The sequence below is a fragment of the Crassostrea angulata genome, chromosome 2, assembly GCF_025612915.1.
Source record: "Crassostrea angulata isolate pt1a10 chromosome 2, ASM2561291v2, whole genome shotgun sequence".
Classification (NCBI taxonomy): Eukaryota; Metazoa; Mollusca; class Bivalvia; order Ostreida; family Ostreidae; genus Magallana; species Magallana angulata.
Genome location: NC_069112.1, coordinates 72520561 through 72545842, shown reverse-complemented (window position 1 = coordinate 72545842; position 25282 = coordinate 72520561). Strand labels below are relative to the sequence as shown.

At 31.2% G+C, this 25282-nt stretch overlaps 1 protein-coding gene and 1 long non-coding RNA gene across 2 annotated transcripts; both read left to right on the top strand.

Annotated features, from left to right (window-relative positions):
* The first annotated feature begins 870 nt into the window (after positions 1-870).
* LOC128172365 (uncharacterized) lies at positions 871-24765 on the top strand. The gene is made up of 11 exons (XM_052838164.1): positions 871-1117; positions 1441-1581; positions 1866-2090; positions 2397-2651; positions 3195-3266; positions 10215-10439; positions 10671-10925; positions 11013-11144; positions 15443-15509; positions 20138-21867; positions 22169-24765. The coding sequence occupies exons 1-10, from the start codon at positions 940-942 to the stop codon at positions 20355-20357; spliced, it is 1770 nt and encodes a 589-aa protein (XP_052694124.1). The 5' UTR covers positions 871-939; the 3' UTR covers positions 20358-21867; positions 22169-24765.
* On the top strand, positions 17351-19701 carry LOC128172372 (uncharacterized). Its single transcript, XR_008242254.1, has 5 exons — positions 17351-17444; positions 17817-17949; positions 18453-18513; positions 19287-19378; positions 19646-19701. It is a non-coding gene; the product is annotated as an uncharacterized LOC128172372 (long non-coding RNA).
* Positions 24766-25282: the final 517 nt, after the last annotated feature.

Below are 25282 nucleotides of genomic sequence, written 5' to 3'. Positions count from 1 at the left end.
CAGTCACTACTTCTAAAACCTAAGATTAGTCATTTAATTAAGAAATAAGCCTAACTCTATAAACTCATTGTATCATGGTTTGCATGGAGTGCAAAAAGCATCCTTTTAGACTGTTAAACAATGCTAACTTATATGATGGAAAGACATAAGATAAATTAAAAACAATGCACTGTTCATATTTTAAAAAGAGAATCTGGCGTTCAAGAAACCAACATGGCAGACTTGGGAGAAGGCATCTTCACGGTTCGCAGTGGATGGACGTCGCGATGAAGACCCTGCAGGTGGAAACCAGTGCGCTGAGTCGATTGGGTTGAAAGAAAACACATGGCTGGTTGATTTAGAGGACATTCAAAGCATCAGTAGAATAGTCATTTATCACAGGACAGGTGGACTTTCATTTGGTGAGTCATAACATTCAAATCACGTCGATAGCCCCACTGAGGAGACAACCAACTAAATATGTGCATTGGTTTTCAATAATAGCTATAACAGTTAAGGACATTTGATTTACCTCTGCATAATATCCATGTTTTGTTTGAAGAACGAAACAGGCCACATAAAATGCAACCCAGTTTCTCAAAACTGGACCATTTTATTATTTGTTGGAGTTTTAAAGATTTTATTTAAGTTGCTAGAACCTTAAATCAAGAGGGAAGGGGTTCAAGTTTTGTTAAAAAGTTGCACAGCAAAGTATGACGGTAAAAAAGTGAGGTGATATAATGCAAGTTAACTTCCTACTGTTTTTGTGTATTTTTCTGGAGTTATCATTTAAAACATAATATCGTTTTTCAGTAGATTGTAAAGTAATTATAATAAATCAATGCAATTTATCTCGCTATTTGTATTTCAATTTTGTTTCCTAAAGCACACAGCCAATATGCGAGCAGATTCCTTGGATTTTCTCTGTATGTATCAAATACAACGGTCAAAGAAGACGGGATGTTGTGTTACAAAGACACCAACTTTACTGCGGCCTCTATTCCGCCGACCATGAACATATCATGTGATGTTCTCGGGCGTTTTGTGATATACTACAATTCCAGAAAAAACTTGTCGCCCATCAACCACGATTATTCTCCAAAGGTTTTTAATAATCTTTGTGAAGTGGAGGTTTATGGTACGAACGAATATTGTTATGCAGTAGCACACCCCATTTGTACAAGAAAACATTGTATTCATTACATAATCAATCCCACCAAGAGCAAATTGTGTTAATCAACCTTTTTATATTTAAGTCACACACCCTGGCGGTGCTAGTCAAATTTTGTAAGCATAAATTGTAAAGAAGTTTTCTTTAATTAATATACTAAGCACAAATTAAATAACTGTTCAACATCATTCATGTATGATTTTGCTTCAACTGTTCACCCGCTAATGAATTCTTTGTTGTTTGTTTTAAAAACTATCCTTTAACGTTTCATTTTTTGACATTTCAACAAGGTTGTCCAATTGGAGTGTACGGAGCTAACTGCGATATTTCCTGTCCCCGGAACTGCACGTATTGTAACTACATAACGGGGAAATGCCTAGGAGACTGCAGTCTGGGTTATTCAGGACATTCTTGTGAAAATTATGTACGAAGTAAGCAATATTATTTGATGAGGGGTAGGGGTAAGTATCGGACCTATTGTTACAACAAAAATAATCAAGATTGCTAATATCACACTGATATAACGTAATTCTTTCAATTTTCACAAAGATCAATAGTATTACTTATAATCGTTTTAAAAAAAAATATTTTGAATAGAATATCCTTATCAAGATCTATATTATTACGGAATAAAATGTTGTTCATAAGATTGATGTTGTGATGAATAAACAATTTAAGTACTTTTCATTTCTTTCAAAATTTACATTTTTTGTAGAAAACTTAGCACTTCATCGACCAACAACTGAGCTTTATCCGTTCTCATCTAAAAATCCAAGTGGTAAACTTGTCGATGGTATGAAATCTAACCTTGCATATGCAGGCGGTCAATGTACCGCCACCTTGGAAAATAAAGAGATTGCGATGTGGAGGGTGGATTTAGAGCGCATTTCACAGGTGGAGCGCATTGTGGTGTATGCTAGAACGGACAACAAAAAGTGGGGTAATTTATAGTCTATGATTTGTTGGTGTTTTTAATAATAATAATAATTATAATACTGATAACGATAATAATCATGATAATAATTATCATGATAACAATAATAACTATAATAACAATGATAATAAAAAATATCCATTTTGATACAATTATCTTAAGTATGAAACCTACATTTTTTTTTTAAAACTTGATACATATAATTCTTGTTTCGTGTTTTACATGTACAGTTTTTTTCTTCGAAATTTTTTTCGATGATTATGACTGTTCTATGTTTAATGTTTTGTTTACAAATGTTTACTTTAATTGTAGACGCAAACAATGGTTTTAGAGCGAGGTTTCTGGGATTTACAGTTGCTGTTTCCAACAAAACAGATCATACGGATGGTACAATTTGTTACCATGACAAACACCACACCATTTATACCTTACCTGCAGTGATGGACATTACGTGTGTTGCTGTTGGTCGATACGTTATCTTTTACAATGAGAGAATCAATGGATTAAAATACCCAAAGGGCTACAGTCCACACGCGTTTGTTGACCTTTGTGAGGTCGAAGTGTACGGTTAGTTTTAGATCGATTTTTTTTCTTCTAAATCCACTTTATTCCATTGTATACACATAAAAATAATCAATGTCCTGTGTTAATTTGTAGGTCTTTGTTTTTCTAAACTCTGTATTAGTATATTTATTCATCAAATTTGGTTCATTTTTGATGAAAAATAAATACCTGCGAAAAAATTCAATTGAAACAGATCAGATGAAAAATATCAAAGAAATGTTCATCTTCTTAGTCTAACGTAGATTTGAAGGTCTTGTTTTTCTATACTGTGTCTCAATATATTTAATCATCACGTTTGGACGATTTTTAATATACAAAATACATATCCATACCTGAGAAAGACATTCAATTGAAACAGATAAAATGAAAAAAGTCAAAGATTTGTCTCCGAACTAACTATAAAACATAAAACAATGTTGATGCATTGTATATACACAAGAAATGTTTTCAGTACAATTGTTAACAATAATAGATAAGGATCAAAGGATAACGGAAACTTTTTTAGATATTTACAATCAAACTCATAATGTATTTATCATACAATAGGGTGTCCCTCTCCACAGTATGGTTACAGGGATCCCCAATGTACACTCCCTTGTATATTTACCTGTAAAGAATGTGAGTAGTTTACATTTGTTTATAGTAGTTAACAGTCGTTTAGAGTGGTATATATTAGTTTACAGTCGTTTACTGTTGTTTACAGTTGCAGCAGTGAGTATGTTTACCTTACAATTCATAAAGAAATGAACTGCAACGACAATTAAGTATTTGCTATGATACAGTGAAATCATTGGATTTTAAGGTGGCTCAACTTCTTTGGAATTCTTGGGTACCTCTCATACACTAATTGACATACTCCTCAAATAAAAATAATGGGTTACTAGGAAGTTTGTATTCCTTTGTAGGTGTAAGAAAGTACAAGAATTTACGTCCGAACAAACAAATAACAAAAGTAATCCACAAATTATTCGCCCCGACGAATTTTCATGATTTTGCAGTAAGTGTTTTTGGAATTTAGAATTCCATCTGATTTGAAAAACCAAGTACAATTCAACATGATAGACATGAATTTTGAAATATAAAGCACGAAAATGGTTGGTGGATTAAAATTATCATTCTGACCTTTTCCAACTTTGTTTAATTCTCAAAAAGTCAATCCATTCTTGCTCTGGTCAAACAAAGTATAAGTTTGAAACTTTTATAACTATTGTTTCCCATAAAGTAATGCATTTTTAAGCTGTATCTGGGTAAATCAGAATATAAAGTGATATATTTATAGGTGTATACTTCTCGTTGAAATAGTTTCTGAAATCAGCGGCAAATTACCTTATCATTACTCAAAGTCTGGTACAGTATTACATTTTAGAAGTCTAATATTCGATATATATTTGTGTATACAAAAATCATTAGTATGAAAAGTTTAATGAATAAGATATGAATTAACGACATTCCCAGACGGATGCAAAATCATTTTACGTGATTTACAAGCGTGACTTCTTAACATCATTGTTAGATAATATTTTGCGAAATACCTTAACACAAACAATTTATTTGCTGGTATTTTTTTCACTTTACAGTTTATGCCTTGATTCAGAAAGCTCCGTAACGTAAAGATCTAGTAAATGAAAGGTGCCTACAGATTTATAATATTATATAATAGTTATAAATTTTTTTGATGATGCAAAGTATGACGTCATAATGGTTTTTTCATCAAAGGGACACTCTAGATTCATTTACTAGATCTTGACCTTAATTTATCTCAAAAAATTAAATAGAAATAAAAGGAACGAAGAATTTTGCAAATCTTTAATGGTTTTTTGTATCTGTTATAACTGTCCATTGCTATCTAGAATAAATATGGATATGCATTTAATGTGTACCCTTATAATACTTTAAAGGACGGTTGAATATATATACTTAAGTATCAATAATTACATTTGCAAGAATGCTTCTTTATATACACATATAGAGAAGCGAAAACGTTAAACACATGATGAAACTGTGCCATTCAGTCAACTGAAATGGGACTGAAAAGTTACTGAAATTGAAAATACTGAAGATTAACAACAGTCTAAATTGAATTCCCTGTTCCGTCAGTTTAACCGTCGATACAACGACCTTGTCATGAAACAAATTCCCGCGCTAAGTTGAATGCTGACACTCGTTTTTCATATTCATTGCTTGGCCCGATTTTACATCAGATTTTGTGAACGCTTTAACAAGACATGAAGAACGACTACGTAATTTCGCCTCATATCAAAATTCGCCCCTGAAGGCGGCTATGACTACATCATATATATATATATATATATATATATATATATATATATATATATATATATATATATATATATATATATATATATATATATATATATATATATATTATATTTATATATAGATTATAATGTTTTGGCTAACAAAAAAAAAATAATAATAAAAAGAAAATAAACTAGAGCAAAGCTCGTTGCAAAGCAACGAGTGGGTCTTCCGTTAATATCGGAAGTAAAGCTGGAAGTTCCTGTATGAAGCAGAACCCTTAAACCAATAACAAGAGTAACTAAAATAAAAAGATGAAATAAATCGAATTATTCCTGGTACGACTTAACAAAATACGAATGATTTTACGTACGACTTAACAAAAACCTTTCTGATTTCAAGAACGACTTAACAAAAAATTCCGAATGTGTTCAAGTACGACTTAGTGATTATTTTTGGTACGAGTTAATTTTACTTTGAACATTACGCTATTTTTTAAACCAAGGACGCGGAATCAAAATTTCCGGAAAAATCAATTTTTAACCCCCGATATCTCTGTAATGCATCGTCCGATTTTCAAACGGATTTCAGATTCGTGTTCAGCATAACAAACTCTACAAACCTCGTAAACATTTGAAATTAAAACGAAAAATTCGAAAATTCGAAAATTTTAAAACACTTCCGGTTTAGACCGGAAGTGACAGAAACTAATTTCCAGTCTTATGTCCAAATAAAAACGATCATTGCTTCAACACAGAAAATTCCAAGTCTTTATCTTGAACCGTTTTTGAAAAACGCCCTGGACAAAATTACTTTTTTAAAATTTAAAATATGACGTAACGTAAAAACGGAAGTGAGGTTGTAGTTGAAAATTTTAAAACTTTGAGGCACAATAATGCTTCATAATCCCTGAAAGTTTCATGTAAATCTGTTGAAAACTTTTTGAGATATTAAGCTTTGAAAAAGTCAGAAAAATAAAGAAAAAGAAAAATAATAATAATGAACTAGAGCAAAGCTCGTTGCAAAGCAACGAGTGGGTCTTCCGTTAATGTCGGAAGTAAAGCTGGAAGTTCCTGTAAGAAGGAGAGCTCTTAAACCAATAACAAGAGTAACTAAAATAAAAAGATGAAAAAAATCGAATTATTCCTGGTACGACTTAACAAAACCCGAATGATTTTAAGTACGATTTAACAAAAACGTTTTTGATTTCAAGAACGACTTAACAAAAAAATCCGAATGTGTTTAAGTACGACTAAACAATTATTTTTGGTACGAGTTAATTTTACCATAAACATTTAGCTATTTTTGAAACCAAGGCCGCGGAAACAAAATTTCCGGAAAAATCAATTTTTAAACCCCGATATCTCTGTAATGCATCGTCTGACTTTAAAACGGATTTCAGTTTTTAAATAAGCTTAATAAAAGCTGCTTTGTTGCTTGATAATAAATTTCAAATCATTGGTTAGAAAAGAGTTATCATAAAAAGACTTAGTAGCCCTTGTACCCCCTAATTTGTGGGGCCAGCACCTTTTTCTTGATATCAAATAAAAGGTCTTGCTAATATAAACATATTTTGTTCTACAAGTGTTCACGAATTGTAAACCGTTCTCAAAATATATGTACAAATGTGTTTTAGGGGCCGACCCTTTAACCCCTTACCGGGGCCACTAACAACAAAATGTTTGGTTTAATAATGTTCAGAACATTATTTTGAACAACTTTTGTTCTACATTGCTTTTTAAAATATTTTTCCTTTTTCAGATATAAATGATCATAGTTTTGAGTTCTGGCCCCTTGAAACCCTAATTACGCAATATATGACTTAGATATGGTACTGTATAGATGAACAGCTGTACAATGAACATTTTTGCTTCTATAATTAATAACAAAATATTGTTCAGTAAAGAGTTATTCTAAAAAGACATTAGAGCCCTTTTGGCCCCTAATTTGAGAGGCCGGCCCCTTTTTCTTGATATGAAATTTAAGGTCTTGCAAATTTAAACATATTTTGTTCAACAAGTGTTCATGAAATGTTAACCGTTCTTGAGATATCTGTACGAATGTGTTTTAGGGGCCGACCCTTTAACTCCTAAATGGGGTCATAAGCAAAAACATTTAAGGTAGCATATTGACAAGAACACCATTTTAAGCAACTTTTGTTCTACATTGCTTTTCAAAATATTTCTCCTTGTTCAGCTATAAATGATCAAAATTTTGAACTTCTGGCCCCTTGAAACCCCTAATTACGTAACATATGACTTAAGTATGATACTGTATAGATAAACAGCTGTACAATGAACATTTTTGCTTATATACTAGTATTTAATAACAAATTATTGTTCAGTAAAGAGTTATTGTAGGAAGACTTTAGAGCCCCCTTGGCCCCTAATTTGAGGGGTCAGCCCCTTTTTCTTGATATCAAAGGAAAGCTCGTGAAAATTGAAACAACTTTTGCATTACATGTTTAAACAAATTATGTGCACATCGAAAGGTATTACAGAAAATGTGCAAAAATTTCGTGGAAAAATTTGGTGTTAATTTTCAGGTTCAGGCGAGCTTCGAGGCCCTGAGTAATTTTCATAATTGGAAGCATTGGGGTACATCTACAGACATTCATCTACAACCCCTGAAAATTTCAAGCTTCTATCTTGATTAGTTTCGGAGGAGATGCGTGGACAAAATGACCCTTAAAAATTTACAAAATCGTCTATATCTGAAACCGGAAGTGACGTCATCATGCAAAAATTTAATAATATGTAGCGACGATGATGTTCTATCACTCCTAAAAATTTTGTGCAAATCGGTTGGGTAGTTTTTGAGATATAACGCTCCAAAAAAGTCAGAAAAAGAAAAAAAAGAATAATAAGAACTAGAGCAAAGCTCGTTGCAAAGCAACGAGTGGGTCTTCCGTTAATGTCGGAAGTAAAGCTGGAAGTTCCTGTAAGAAGCAGAGCTCTTATAAAAAAAAGAAAAAGACGACAAAAATCGAATATTCCTGGTACGACTTAACAAAATCCGAATAATTTTAGGTACGACTTAACAAAAACCTTTCCGATTTCAAGAACGACTTAACAAAAAAAAATCCGAATGTGTTCAAGTACGACTTAACAATTATTTTTGGTACGAGTTAATTTTACTTTTAACATTACGCTATTTTTTAAACCACGAACGCGGAATCAAAATTTCCGGAAAAATCAATTTTTAAACCCCAATATCTCTTTAATGCATCGTCCGATTTTTAAACGGCTTTCAGTGTTAGATTCAGCTTGATAAGCTTCATAAAACACATATTCATTTTTGATTTGATCAGAAAATTCATTTTTTCGAAAAATTTGTTTCACTTCCGGTTTCGACCGGAAGTGACGGTTTTCTATTTCCAGCCTTATTGCACATGTTAATTGCCAAATTCATAACCACAGAACATTTCAAGACTCTATCTTAAAGCGTTTTTGAGAAATGTCGCGGACAAAATGACTTTTTTTAGAGTTTAAAAATGACGTAACGTCAAAACGGAAGTGACGTTGTTATAGAAACTTTAACATCTTTGAGGCATTATAATTGCACATAATCCCTGAAAGTTTCCTTTAAATAAATTGAAAACTTTTTGAGTTATGAAGCCGAAAAGGAGTCAGAAAAAAAAGAAAAAGAAAAAAAATAATAATAAAAAGAAACCGAAGAATAACAAGAGGGTCTTCCGTTGGAAACGGAAGACCCTAATAAAGAAAAAGAAACCGTAGAATAACAAGAGGGTCTTCCGTTGGAAACGGAAGACCCTAAAAAGAAACAATAGAATAACAAGAGGGTCTTCCGTTGAAAACGGAAGACCCTAAAAAAGAAATACAGGAAAATAAAACCCTGTATTTTGTTACCTGTTTGCTTTGTTTTCAGTCGATACGTAACATCAGGATATGAATTAAACACAACTATTCGGTAGACAAACCTTTTATAAATAATAATATTATGCATTTTTGTAATATGCCCATAAGGAAATCAAATTCATTTATGTAATTTGAATATTTTAACTATGAAAGAACACCGAAGTTTATGTTGTAAGAAGACAAAAGTATATAACTTTCTCACATAATTGGATTGTATGTACAACTCTTTGCTACTGTAATAGCGAAAAAATTACAAAGTTGTCTACAGATTTTCTAAATACGACAAAGAGCACACGGCGGTTGTTACCGGTCAGTACCGGATGTTTACTTCTCCATGGCACCTGACATTACCTCTTACAAGAGCGTATGTATAGTGAGAGTTTTGATTCAAAAAGACTTGTTACACAATACTTCAGCCCACTCACTCAAATTACAATATTGATTTGCCGTTCATCAAACAAAATAACATTTTATTTCATACATGTACTCTTTACAAGTGTTTGAACTTTTTTGGTTCACATATATTTGGATACCTAACAGCTAATTTTGTTACCTTGTTAGAATGAAAAGTCATAATACTAATACTAGACTTTGTCCCGTGCGTGCACGGGTTGACATATAACATATGATATCGGACATTTACGAAATTGATACATCGACACACCGTACTGTTGACAATTTCATAACCAAGCTTTAAGCCTACTATAATGCTTTAATTTTCACTACACTCTGCTTAGTTAGAAAAATCTAACTGAAAAATCTCGGGACGGGCCTTAACCACAGTTAAAACGCCTCGTTATCCGTTATGAAGCAAAAAATTATAGAATAGCTCCGAAACGACTTTGGAGAAAATTAATGAAGCTGCATTGTAAATAACAGTCAAATTATTCACAAATATACCATTTTGAGGCTGTAAATATCTTTCATCTCAAAATTTATTTCATACTTATGAAGAATTTAACACTTCTAACCAACTTTTTTCCTCGCTTTGAATTTACACACCATGTTTACATTCGGAACTCTCGGAATTTTTCATAAAAAATGCACTGAGGTAGAGTTATCTCCTAAATTTCCTTCAATAAAAGATTTACTCGTATTTGTCATATCGTTTCTGAGTTTATCCATACAAATGTGATGATTTGGAAATTTAAACGAAGGACCTCCAGTGATTTAGCGTGAATGTAAAGCGCATGCACAATATTGTAAAATCCGAAAACTGCAGATGATTTCCGGATTTTTTAAAGGAATTTTTTTTAATTATAAATGAGCGAAGCTTAATTGAGAAAAAAAATGATTATCTTCAAGTAACAATGATTTTAAAAATATTTAAAACAAAAGACAGTACATAATATCCGATTTCTCGGTATTAAAGCCCAAAAAATCGAGTCTATTATTTTAATATAGTGGTATAGATTGTTGAGCTTTGTAGATTTGGAAAATTTAAGCTTTGGAAAAGAAACATGGCAGTCCTCGACATTTTCAGACGGGACAAGTGATAAGGCTGTTGACGGTCATTTTGAATCATTAAAGTGGGATGGCAAACAGTGTTCATTGACAATACCGTCAACAAAAGCAACATGGCGGGTGAACTTGGGGAGAGTTTACGCGATTGACCACGTAGTTTTCATGTTCCGGACTGATAACTTGCCCTGGGGTAGTCAGATATGTTTTCATACATTTTTCCCATTTGCTCCTTTCTATTTTTTAACAAATATTAAATTAATTAATCAGAAACAAATACTTTAAAGTTTGTTTTCACTTAAAATTGAAAACAGAACTGTGCACATAATTTGTTAAAAAATATTGTATTTGTTTCCTTTTGGTATAATGGTAAATCCCCTTTTCATGTTTATTTCTAATTTAAGACTTGTTTTATTTTTTTAAGGACCCGACAATGGATTCACGGCCGTATACCTTGGATTTTACCTGTATATCTCAAACACAACTAATCTTGAAGATGGAATTCTTTGTCATCACGATACAACATTCACGAAACAAACCATTCCAAAATTGTTAAAAGTTAAATGTCCTTACTCTGGACAGTTTGTCATATACTACAACGAGCGTCTCCCTGGAGTTAAATATCCCCCGGGTTATTCTACTAAGGCTCAGACGGACTTTTGCGAAGTACAGGTTTTTGGTATGTCTTTTGAAAGGTTTGTATCCCATGAACTGTGTTCCTTTTATGCATTTGTATTAATTCTCTAATGTTGGGTGTTTCTTTTAGGTTGCCCTAGTCCCGTTGCATATGTCCCACAATGCACAAAACCATGTCCCTCAAACTGTGAAAAATGTCACTTTCGTACAGGGCTATGTTCTAAATGTAAACCTGGATTCGATGGCGTCGATTGTGATATAGGTGAGTATCACTTTCACCTCTTTCTATTAATGTATAATATATATATATATATATATATATATATATATATATATATATATATATATATATATATATATATATATATATATATATATATATATATATATATATATATCTATATATTTCATTTACTATCCATTTTAACAGGGAAAGGATTATTGGGATACCAACTGCAATAGTAAAACACCTTTTACATAAGATTAGAAACATTTAGTGTTGAAACAGTTTCTTCTGATTAAACGATAATTATTTTGTACGTTTTGAGAGAAAAAAGTGCGATTTTTTTTTAAATTTATGGCGATATCAAGACGACAAAATTTGTAAAAAGTAAAAATATTTTCTTTTTTCATTTTATTAGAGTATTTTGATATTTTTGGCTGATAGCTTAACACTTGTTGTAAACAAACTGAATATCTTTAATGTAGACCAAATCCCTAGAAATAGGCACATTAGTTCGATGAGCTAATACAAACCTATTTGGATCACTTAGTTATTTCTAATAACCAAGGGGAAAGTTTAGTATTATTCTGAAATAAATCATTAATGTGCATAACCATATGATTTGATTATCGTTGCAACGATTATCGTTGTTTTTGGATTAACTATATTTATTCATCTTTATAACTTGCCTACGTCACAAATCGACGTGATATCTGATTTTATTGACTTTGACATGTTACCTTGTGAGCTATAGGAAGCATTATACTGAACTGAACTTTTTTTCTGAATGAATACTTGTGACGGTAAAATAAAACAGTAAAAATATTATATTAAGATAGACAGCAAGGTTCCATTTCTCCAAAGGCAAACTTATTTCCCGAAGCGTAGAAAGATTTTTTTCTTGAAGAATTGGAATATTGCTGAATCCTTCAATGGTATACCTAATTATCAAAATGTTTCCTAATAACTATTTAGTTATTTAGATGTGAATATAATGTAGTTTGGATATTGTCATGCACCGTATTTACAGACCCTGAAACGTACTACTACACCACACGCTCGCTGCACGCTCGCTCGCTAAACGGTTCACACGAAACGCTGAACGGTTTACACGAAACGCTGCACGCTTTGCCCGAAACGCTAAACGATTTACACGAAACGCTGAACGGTTTACACGAAACGATTCTCGCACGAAACGATTTGCTCGCTTTTCACACGCTTTGGACACGCTTTTATCCTGATCGATTCGGGTCCTCTCGGATTTTTACCCTGGCTCTGTTAGTAAGAATTAATTTTAAGAAAACACGAACTAATAGAAATATTGATATTAGAAACATATATGTACATAAGTATTGAATTGATGGATTAATTTAATTTGTTACTTATATTTAAAGCAAAAAATTATTTATTCACAGAATTAGCCAAAAATACATGTATTACTTCTATAAATATATTTATTGCTCAAAAGAAATATCCATGATTCTTATTAGTGCCGTAAATAATAAAAAAAATCCAGAGAAAAAAGTTACCGTAACACAATATTCAATACCAAAAATAAAATCCGTATGATTACAAACTGAAATCGGTTTTTCAGTTTTCGGCGGGATTTGATTTTTCTTCTCACATTGATATTTTTATTGGTTTCAGAGAATACGATGTTAAAATACTAACTGTAAATAAACTTGTGATTATTTACATTGATAATTTTGAAAGTTATGTAAAATATAATTAGTCACATAAGTTAGAAAAATGCTATAAAACAACCGACTAATTCTGTTTATGTCGAATCATTCGCGTAAATAAATGTTCCGTACATAATATCACAGAGAAAAATCAATGGATTAAACAATAAAGAAAGTTGTCATTTCTATTTCGGATTTCGGAAAGAACAAAAAATAAAAAATGATTTAGATTTTTGTCTCAATATTCGTATACATAACCAGCGCCCCGCATAACAGCGTACAATATATCTATTATAATCTATTTGAATTAAGTACCATGCATATAAACTCCCATAATAATTAATTGCATATGTACATTTTAGGAAAATTTCAGTGTGTTAATTACTTATTGTTTTCCGTTATCAGTGTTTAAATAATTAAAATAATAACTTGTAGAAATATTTTAAATCGGGATTCAAAAGAATTTACTTCCCGCATTTCATAGAAATGAACAGTATATTTTCTTTCTATGTTTACATTTAATTTTGTTCAAATTAATGTTAAATAATCTATCATTGAAATTGTGTGCATCATCAAATACTGATTCCGACTAACTTGAAGTTATTAAATTTCTATTGGCTATTGACAAAAAAAGAGACGCGTGACCATCCAATGAAAACGAATACACAGAGTTTGATTGACAGGTTCAGCCAGGTGCAGGTCTTACCCGATGTCCGAGGTTACATGTATGTGTACTGGTTGTACACAGCCGAATAGTCTCAGTAACTAGTCTTCTTTCAATACGCGTACTTTTCTTTTGTTTGTTAAAAATTAATTCAATTTTGTAAAAAGATAAGTATATCATTTCTTATAGATTTTTTTCACGAGAATATCTCAAAGGAGTTTTGCCAATCAGTTTAAAGTAATGTTTAACACGAGCGCTATTTTGAAACAATTAAATTTTCAGAGAGTTCCGAATGAAATCTGATAAACGTTTCACACGGATCTCGCACGCTTTGCCCGAAACGATTTACACGCTTTGCCCGAAACGCTGCACGCTTTGCCCGAAACGCTAAACGGTTTACACGAAACGCTTCACGATTCGCACGAAACGCTAAACGGTTTACACGAAACGCTAAACGGTTTACACGAAACGTTTCTCGCACGAAAGTCGCACGCTTTTTTGGTGTAGTAGTACGTTTCAGGGTCTGTACTATTTAATCAGAAATATTATTTTAAAGACATAAAGTAGTAGACAACTTTTATTCGCGATGACATTATTTAGCGATTTACTGGAGACTGATTAGCGATTTACTGGAGACTGATTAGCGATTTACTGGAGACTGATTTACTGGAGACTGATTAGCGATTTACTGGAGACTGATTAGCGATTTACTGGAGACTGATTTACTGGAGACTGATTAGCGATTTACTGGAGACTGATTAGCGATTTACTGGAGACTGATTTACTGGAGACTGATTAGCGATTTACTGGAGACTGATTAGCGATTTACTGGAGACTGATTAGCGATTTACTGGAGACTGATTAGCGATTTACTGGAGACTGATTAGCGATTTACTGGAGACTGATTAGCGATTTACTGGAGACTGATTAGTGATTTACTGGAGACTGATTAGCGATTTACTGGAGACTGATTGGCGATTTACTGGTGACTGATTAGCGATTTACTGGAGACTGATTAGCGATTTACTGGAGACTGATTAGAGATTTACTGGAGACTGATTAGCGATTTACTGGAGACTGATTAGCGATTTACTGGAGACTGATTTACTGGAGACTGATTAGCGATTTACTGGAGACTGATTTACTGGAGACTGATTAGCGATTTACTGGAGACTGATTAGCGATTTACTGGAGACTGATTTACTGGAGACTGATTAGCGATTTACTGGAGACTGATTAGCGATTTACTGGAGACTGATTTACTGGAGACTGATTAGCGATTTACTGGAGACTGATTTACTGGAGACTGATTAGCGATTTACTGGAGACTGATTAGTGATTTACTGGAGACTGATTAGCGATATACTGGAGACTGATTAGCGATTTACTGGAGACTGATTAGCGATTTACTGGAGACTGATTAGCGATATACTGGAGACTGATTAGCGATTTACTGGAGACTGATTAGCGATTTACTGGAGATTGATTAGCGATGTACTGGAGACCGATTAGCGATTTACTGGTGACTGATTTACTGGAGACTGATTAGCGATTTACTGGAGACTGATTAGCGATTTACTGGAGACTGATTAGCGATGTACTGGAGACTGATTAGCGATTTACTGGTGACTGATTTACTGGAGACTGATTAGCGATTTACTGGTGACTGATTAGCGATTTACTGGTGACTGATTTACTGGAGACTGATTAGCGATTTACTGGAGACTGATTAGCGATTTACTGGAGACTGATTTGCGATGACTTATTTTTGGGAATAAAACTTACATACATTAAAGACTTGTGTTGTTATTACAACTATACGACAAGGGCTGAGTCGCGGCGGGGAATATTCGCGACGACGATGTAATCACGAAAATCGCTAAAGTGTCTCGCTCGCAAAAAAAAAAATTGTAAACAGTTTACAACTATTTTAATGGTTTATAAGTGCACTCTTTACTTTAATGTTACTATTATATTATTTTATTTTTTAGTTTGCCATGCCCTGGCTAGAACCACCATTTTACCCTCAAGTACGTTTAATGCATCGATATATGATGCCACACAGGAAAAATGTCCACATGTGTAAAATATGTGTATAATTTTACACATGTTTTGCACATATAATGCATGTGTACAACACATGTTTTAAAATTTATATGTTGAACACATATATTATACACGTGTGTAACATATATATTTTACATATGTTTAACACATATATGAAATAATATATGTTCAATACATGTTTCAAAGAACATATACACGAAAAAAAAATGTTGAATTTATTATTTATTTTCATGACTTTCACCTATATTTATGCATTTATTAGTAAATATTTGTAAGAATAAAATTTATCTAACAAACTTTTGCAGAGTAACTTACAGAATATTTATTAGTTAACCAATTCCGGATTAAAATCTCGATTGGCTTTAATTTTGTCGTTTGCAATCATACGTCATTTTTTACGTCACGGAAGCAGAAGATGTTGATCAATCATTTACAGATATTCGATTTGAGGCTAAAGGTAAGGTTTGTCAATCATTCTTATTCATTTATTTGTATTGTAAAATATACAAATATTGCTGGTAGCAACCTAGTCATTTTACAACACGTCAAGTAGCTTGTGTTCTTCGGGAAAATTCGGGTTGAAAACAAGAAACATGTATTGTCAACGATCGATGCTTATCCAATCTACTTAGGTGAAATTGATGAAAGTTTTTAGATGAACTATGAAGGCAAATACGGTGATTTAATGTATATAATACACATAAAGGTATATACTACATCTGCTAAATGTAGGTAAACGGTAGGTCTGTCGGTAAACGTTTTCCACAAAGCTACAATTAAGCAGTTGTAGCTGAAAAAAGCAGATTTATAGACAGAACAATGCTTGAAAATTAAGCGAACATTAAATATATGTTTATCAAATGTATTTTTATTTAGATCAGACACATTTCAATCTTGAAAAGTGAAAGTAGAATAAACTAGAGTAAAGCTCGTTGCAAATAAACGAGTAGGTATTCAATAAAACTTAAAAGCAGCAAGTCGTAAGTTTTATATAATTTTGTTGTTGTTGTTGTTGTTGTTGTTGATATATCAAAACTGAAAATTAAATTGATTGTTTAGAATGTTACTTATTATGCAACAACTTGCTAAAATGTTCAGTCGGTTACTTAAGTGAGTATGCTAATCAACACACTTTATTTTTAGACAGGTCACAGAAGACATAAACTAACGCAGTGGATAGCAGGGATATGTCTCTTTAAACTGTTTATGCAGTTGTAAGTTTTATAAGTAAAAATCAGTTTTTTATCTTCAAAACTGATGCTTGACTTTCTTTTGAAAGTATTCATGATTTAAATTTTGTAAAAGAAAATCAATGAAATTTCCATATTAATTCTAAATGTCATGTTTAAGTGATTTTTTTTATTATTAAACATGCAATAATATACCTGCAATGTACTATGATATGCAACTTATTTTGATATATACAACTATTGTGTATAAATTCTTTTTTTTTGTAGAAAATGGCTATAGTACAAAGGCTGTCAATATTGGTCGGTCAGGAACTCCGAAGACATAAGTTAATGAATTTTTCAAGATCCAGACATTCTTCTTGAGTTCATAGACAGTTCTACACTGCAGCTGGTATAAAAGTGACAAATCATGGTAATTAAATCTAAATACGTAGAGTTCTGACTGTATTGTTAACATTAAGAATTTCTGTATAGTGTACTGTAATTTTTAAGAGTTGAAAATCTAACTTTTACAAATATTTCAGGTTTAATTATAAAAATATTATCATAATATGTCTGTTTTCCTCCTCAAAATTAAATATTTATTATATGCTGATTTAAAAACATCTGATGATTGTATTAAGTTGGTATAACTATATTTTAGAAAGAACCCAGTCTACACATGAATTGCTAAGGTCAATGCACTGAAAAGAAGGAAGTTGAAGTTAGATCAACATAGAGATGGCTAGTTTTTTTGGTTAGTTTGTCAATTCTGTTGCAAAAATATGTGCATGCAGTATCAGAATTCTGTTAAAGCTGCTTGGTATCCACTGATGGCTGCATGTTTGTATTATTAGTTATTTAATTATCTCAGTCTTCTTAAAATTGCTGTTAGTTTTTAGCAATCAAAAGCACTTGTAACAATTAATTATTATATAACATGTACATGTACTTGCAAAACAGCAATATAATTCTGAAAATCTGGATATTTCAGTTTTTTATAGTTTCAATAATGGTAATTCTAGGATGTACAACAATGACTTTTCTTACATGTGTAGACAGTGACTGATTTAAACAAATATTTGTTTTTTAGTTTTAATATTGAAAGTCTGATGTTTATTTTTCTTAGCTGTTCTGCTCTACAATGGACTAATTTGAGACCCTCTCCCCCTGGATGGCTGTGCAATTATTTGTACAGGCAATTCACTCCACCAGGAAAGAGTCCTGTGGAAATGAGGAGGAAGTAGATGACAGTAGCACTTGTAAGTCTGACTTTGTAATATCATGTGTATGACATACTTATATATTGATAAAAATCAACAATACTATTAAGGCATCTTAAAAGTGTCAGATCTAATGTATATACCGTGGAATCATTAAAATTCGTGGTGGCTCAATTTTCGAGGAATTCGTGGGTAGCCCTCTCCCACTAATTTAAATCCTCAACGAAAACAATTTTAGAAACAGTTATCTTTGTTACTGAAACAGTAGGCTACGCATCCACGAAATTACATCCCCACAAAGAGCAAAAATGTCATAATCCACAAAAATTGGCCCCCATGAATTTAAATGATTCCACAGTATACTACATGTATTGGCTAACAACTCAAACAATTGAACTTAACATGCAACCAGTCCCTTCTTTGGACATAATTATGTACAAATAAAGTGCATCATGTACATGTGTATAAATATATATAACTATTTATTGAATGATACTTTATAAAAGAATTTTGCTTATTTTTTCTTTATTTCTTTAATTCAGAGGTTATTCTTAACAACGAAAAAGTTTACCGAATGATAGAAGTTCTGGCCAGAGTTTAAAGGTGAGAATTATAATTATATTATATACATGATTGTATAGTATTAACTACATGTATGTACTAAGTTCTGTTAGAGAAATACATATATATATTTACATTCTACTGTGTTTTTCCATTTAATTCCGTGATGTTTAAATGCCTCTAAATGCAACACCTATTCACTGCGTATAAATTTACGAGTAATTTGCATAAGTAGTTCTCAAACAGTGATTTCTATGTTATTTGTTAAAAATATATTTCATGAATGTTGTAAAAACACCATGTTTTATAATTATTCAACAAAAAAGTTTACTTGATTGTTTAAAGCACCATTTCAAGAGTTATTTATCATGGATTATATTTTCATGCTCGTCGATCTCATCTCAACAGTCTATGTGAAAACCAGTTTAAACCGGTTTTACAAAACAGCTGTTCCTGCTGTTACTTATTCACTCCCTCCGTGATCTACACTTTATATCGATTTATTTAAGTAAACAATTGATTTCTTTAGTAACGGAATGTAAATATAAGCATTAAATGATTCATTTTTGACGTCGTTGTGTCAATAACTGCCGTCAGGTGAGCAGACAAGTTATCATAACGCGCTAACGCGCGTTATTCAATTTGTCTGCTCACCTGACGGCAGTTATTGACACGACGACGTCAAAAATGAATCATTCAATGCTATATTAAATTAAAATGAAAATTTGATTTTCACATGACAATTTAATTTATATCTTCAATCTATGAAATATACCATGACTATATATTAACTTGAGATTTTTTTCTGTCACCAGTGTTCTATGTATCAATAAAAAAAGACAACAGACGAAACATCTGGGAGCTTCTGCAGGAAAAAGAAGAAAGAAGAATTAAAGGTTACCAAGCGGTAAGTTAAAAAATTGTTGTGATTTCACTCTTTTTCAATATTAATACATATTCTGACCTAGATTACCAGGTACTTATCTAATATATTTCTGTATGAATTTTAGTATTGAATCTATATAATGTAATATCATTGGATAATGTAACAAGTGTACATGTATACTGTAAAACAGAGACATGGCAAACAATAACTAATGGTGTAGTACATTAAAAATGAAATAGAAACAATACATAATTATGTATGATTGTGTCATTTTTCTTTTTTTTACAGGAACAAGGAAGAGAGAAATGAATTGTTACATGGCAATGAAGAATAAACTCCTGAGAACAAATTAATGAAGTTTTTGTTATTATTTTTTTATATGCCTGGTGTGCATCTGCAATAATATACTGATGATCTATACATTGATATCATGGAATAGTTTGCAATATGAAGCACACGTACTGTACGTAATATATTTTAAATGAAAGCTTAAGTAAAGATGTACCTTTATTATTGAAAATTGCTAACAAAAAATTATATATAAATTTCATATATAAAATGCAACACATATATTACACATATAGAATATGTGTTTTACACATATAAAATATGCTATGTTTAATTTCACACATGTTTGACACATATTAAACACATGTTAAACTTGTGTGGAATTAAACACTTTATATATGTGTGCTCTTTTTATGTGTTTTACACGTGTAAAATATATATGTAAAATATATGTTAAACACATGTTGCACACATGTGGACATTTTTCCTGTGCATGACTTCGAGAAACGGATTATCTTTTTCAGAAGCAGACGAAGATGGTCTCGTATATATCAATCTGTTTTTATCGGGAATGTCTTCAAACCTTGCTAACATATCGTTTGAAATAAATAAGACACACAACGTCACTGTGTTTTTGTTTAATACAGAAGATCATGAAATCAAACTGGTAAGTAAATATTCTTTTTCATTGGATCCTCTTTTAAATCGTTAAAAATAAAAAAACCAGCTATTCTTATCTCGTGTTTTGAAGTGTCTGTCAAAACGTATGGCGATTTTAATTCATTTTTTTAAAAATAGAATGATACATACAGGATTAATGTGAAGACATTATATCAGATTGTTCACCTTTTAATTCACATAAATAAACTATAAAGAGAGCTTTTTTAATAATATTTTTTTTCCTTTTTTTTCGCAATTGACAGTTTGTGTTTGTCCGTCTGTCTGTCTGTTAGATTTTTTTTTTGGGTACATTTTTTTTATCCCCAAAACCAATGAGTAAAATTAAATCAAACTTAACGTAAATTATTTTTATGGGTGGTTGATTTTAAAACTTTAAAGATAAGTAGAATCCGTTTCTTTAAGTTGATAATTAAGCCTGTAGGTTAAGGCAACTCCAAGGTTAATGATCGTCAATTTGAATTTCCTTTTTAACAATTGTTTATTTTTTTAATGAAAACAATTCTAAATATTAATATGAAGTGAATGTGTTCTTTAAAAATAACTATACTTTTACTTGCGAATGAAGTCTTTCTGTTAAACTTTCCTTCCATTGCATCACTTGAAAGTAAAACATATACTACTATTTTACCTTAACAAAAAATCAAATGTGTAAAACTGCTCTGAAATCATTTTATCTATGATACACTTTTTTTTTATCGACAATTAGTTCTTGTTTAATATTTACACTTTTAAAATGAAATTATTAATCCCTATAAATAAACAATATCATTATTTATCACAAACTCTCTCAAATTTTGCTGTTTTATTAAACATGCCCCGTAATATTACGTAACAACAAGTCAAATGTTTTTAGTACCAACATTCTTAGTGCTATACGTCATTTGCTTTTGATATTTGAAGATTTTTCTTTCATAATACTCGGGGCAGTGTTACATTTTTTGTCCTTTTTTTTTTGTTTTACACTATTGTAAATCTGAGGAATTTGTATTGGATAAGATGCTTGTGACGTCATCAATATGATACGAAATACTGGTACATGTAAATCAAAAATATACCTAGCTAGACTAGTTTCTAACAACATTTCATGTACTTTACATAATTTTGAGAATAGATTACGATAAAGAAGACAGGTTTCTTTGGTAAAAGAAAACATCATACTGCTAATTGTATCGTCAGATTGAACAGTGAAATTTTACTGTGTTCTGCTTCAACGAAATTAAGTTCATCGTTAAATGCCATGCATATATGTTTAGGGATAGTACGATTCATATTTAAGAATACACTAACTCAAATTCACGCCGACTTGTTAAAAAAACTAATTCCCGCCAAATATAAAACGTTTACAATATTTGTTTTTTTAACATATTGACGTTACAGTATAACGACCACTCTAAGGATCTTGAACGTTGGAAAGTTTCAATGGCAAACAGCGTCATTGCCCAAGTGTCGCACGTCGTTATAGTTGTCCACTATACATACCCATTCACTATTTCTAACATGAGACTTCCCTTGAGGAAATGCTTTAAGCATATCAATAATTAGTAAGTTTTTTTTTAATTTTCGTGTCCACCAAATTCATTATTATACATTGCAATGTTTATTTCATTTTTATACTGATGATACTGAAGATAGAAAATCCTTTATTTTGGTTATAAAATGTAATTGTATATTTGTTATCTAAAACAACAAAGAAATCTATTTTAAGGAAGACTAAAGCAGATTTCAAGAGGATATTCAATATCGAATTATAACGTGTTGAAAAAGCTTAAATAAGCAGGATTAAGTTATAAAGCAATGAAAATAGTTTTGCACATAGTTTAAAACTTTACTTTTTTCTTTCAGATTCAGTATGCACAAGGAACTCTGAATCAACAATGAAGACATTATATATTTGTATGCTCCATGATAAATCAGCAAGTTCGGCTAAATAAATAAGCATACAACATTACAGTTATTTAATGAAATAATGATTTAAAAAAACACCAAAAAAAATTTGATTAACTTTATTTTAGTGACACATATTCTAAAGGAATGAACAATAATAAAGTGCGCATTGACTTATACAGTCAATTGTAGCAGTGACTAATATTGCAATGATACAGGACATTGCATTATACGTAAATCGTTTCCTTTGAAAGAAGACCAATATTACTTTTTACATCATGCAAAAGTTATCAACATTTGACAAGGATATCTAAATTCGTTTATGATAACGTATATTCAAGAGGAATATCCTTACTGGTATGCTGGCCAATGTCATTACATTCCGATCATTCTTTGTTTTGGACTACAACGTCTGTTTGGTTTTCTTATTATTTTCCGTGCTTTGTAATTTTACGCAGATTACATCGGTTATAAACAAATATGTTTAAACTATCAAAATGTTACTGTTTTAACTTTAAAACAGGTTTTTTAAATGTCTTATTTTTTGTCATTTAGCTTTTGCTACTTATTGATTAGAAATGATTTTAAGTACGGTGTCCGCTAACCTTAAGGATACTAAAATGTTTAAGAAGCTAACTAACACCTTTACAGAAGGCTACTTTCAGAAGTGTTTTTCTTTTCTAACATCTCCAATGTCCAGCGTATATCTCCTATTAAACAAAAGTTTTCATTATATCGTTTGCACGAACTGACGTCACATCACCAACAGATTTGACAATAAGTGTTAACATACAGTACATTATGACACATAGAAAAACAAAACGCGATTGGATGGAAAATAATGTATGCTAGAAACGAATTTGATTTTCTTTATATCAAAGATGGTGTTTAAATTAGTTCCGTTTTCCGTTAGCATCAATCGAACTTTACTTGATTAAAGATAATTAGTTTTTTGTATAAACAGATTTTAATCTGAATGAATTATCAAATTTTAATGTTAGAAGTAAAATTAGAATCCAGGTTTTGAGAAAAGAAGTTATTGAAATGCAATTAAAGCTCGAGTTCTTTATTTGTTTACAAATAATGTACATAAATTACAAAATCCTTAACAATACAACTTTGGCAGACAGGTGTTCATAATTGAATAATTCGATCAGCAATAAAAACCAATATTAGACTGTAACTGATATCAATACAAAGCATATGTAAACTATAACAGGTCTCGTGCTTTGTTTACTACACAAATAATTTTAACCCCTGTAACTCACTTGCAGCGAAAGATTCCTAACATTAATAATAATAATTGAAGACATTTAGAATGAAAAGAAGAATTGAGCTCAAATCCTTATAAATCTCCGTATACTGCTATTGCCATTTGCCGACAGGCGATATACAAATATCTAATGCTTCATATCTGTGAAACAATTGTTTTGTTTTTACACGTGTTTTTACAAGCGCGCTTAATTTGTAAACATACCGTGGCCTTTTATCAGAGCAATTTTCGTTCAATTCCATTACAAATAAGAAACAAAAACCAACGTTTTAACTCAGTTAATGAATAATAACGGACAGTGTACTGTGAATAATAACGGACAGTGTACTGTGAATAATAACGGACAGTGTACTGTGAATAATAGCGGACAGTGTACAGTGAATAATAACGGACAGTGTACTGTGAATAACAACGGACAGTGTACTGTGAATAATAACGGACAGTGTACAGTGGATAATAACGGACAGTGTACTGTGAATAATAACGGACAGTGTACTGTGAATAATAACGGACGGTGTACTGTGAATAATAACTGACAGTGTACTGTGAATAATAACGGACGGTGTACTGTGAATAATAACGGACAGTGTACTGTGAATAATAACGGACAGTGTACAGTGAATAATAACGGACAGTGTACAGTGAATAAGGCAGGGAGGTCAACAAATTAAAGACTGGATCTACTTCAAATTAAGCTATGATTTTTAAAGCCAAAACAGTTGTTCTATAAAGAAATATTCCACATTTTTATGCTCTTAAATTTGAATATGTTAATATTTTTTTTCATATAAAGCTCTTTTTTAAAGGAGATCAATCTAATAAAGAAATGACCACTGCTATCCATCCATCTTAATCAATACTGCAAAAAAATGAATCAAGTTTATTCAGATAGTCAGACGTACACAATGTATTTGTTTTGCTTATTTTTGTTTTATGATTTGTAATTTAATACTTCCTTCTTTTATGTACTGTAAATATTCTGAAGTTTCCTTTAAATGACATTATTATTATTTGTTGATTAGCAATTGTTATTTATTCATTAAAAATGACATCAAGTAGAGTGTCCGTAAACCTTCTGAATAGCAAAAAATATAACGTGTGTAAACGCAGAAATCTATAAATAGTTTAAAGAATATCAAGATACCCCACGACCAAATATCGTCATTCCATAAGACCCTTTCAACAATTTTGATAAGAAAGTACAACAATTCTGATAAGAATATTCATATCTTTCTTTTTTACCAAAGAAAAATTATATTTCCCAATGTAAATTTGATTTTTATTTTGCAATTAATCGTCATATCTCCAAGACGTCTATGAAATAAAAACTTAATTGATAGTTTGATGTGTGTTCTAAGATAAAAAATATGAGAATCTTCAAATAATCTTTTAATGATGTTTTTAGTTCAGCTTCTCATACAAATCGAATGTAAAAAATCCCAACGTTTCCAAAAAGGTTGAGTTTGGTAATTATGTCCCGGGAAAACCAATTTGTGTTTACCATGTCAGATGACGTTCTAGACCAATAAGATGATAAGTTTTATGGAATATTCATACAAGTTCATTAAGCTCTTAAACGTTTAAGTTTAAGAGTAAAGTTAGGCACTTATATTACTGTAGAAATAAAAAAAAAACGTACAAACAATTAAAATGATAAAAATGTACACACAATGAAGACTTTGTAAAGAATTCATGTCGGGCAGATTGTGTATCAGAAACGTAAAAGAACAAAAATAGCTTAATAGATACATTTACACAAATTTGTTGTAAATCTGTTCACGCATTAAACATATTATGTT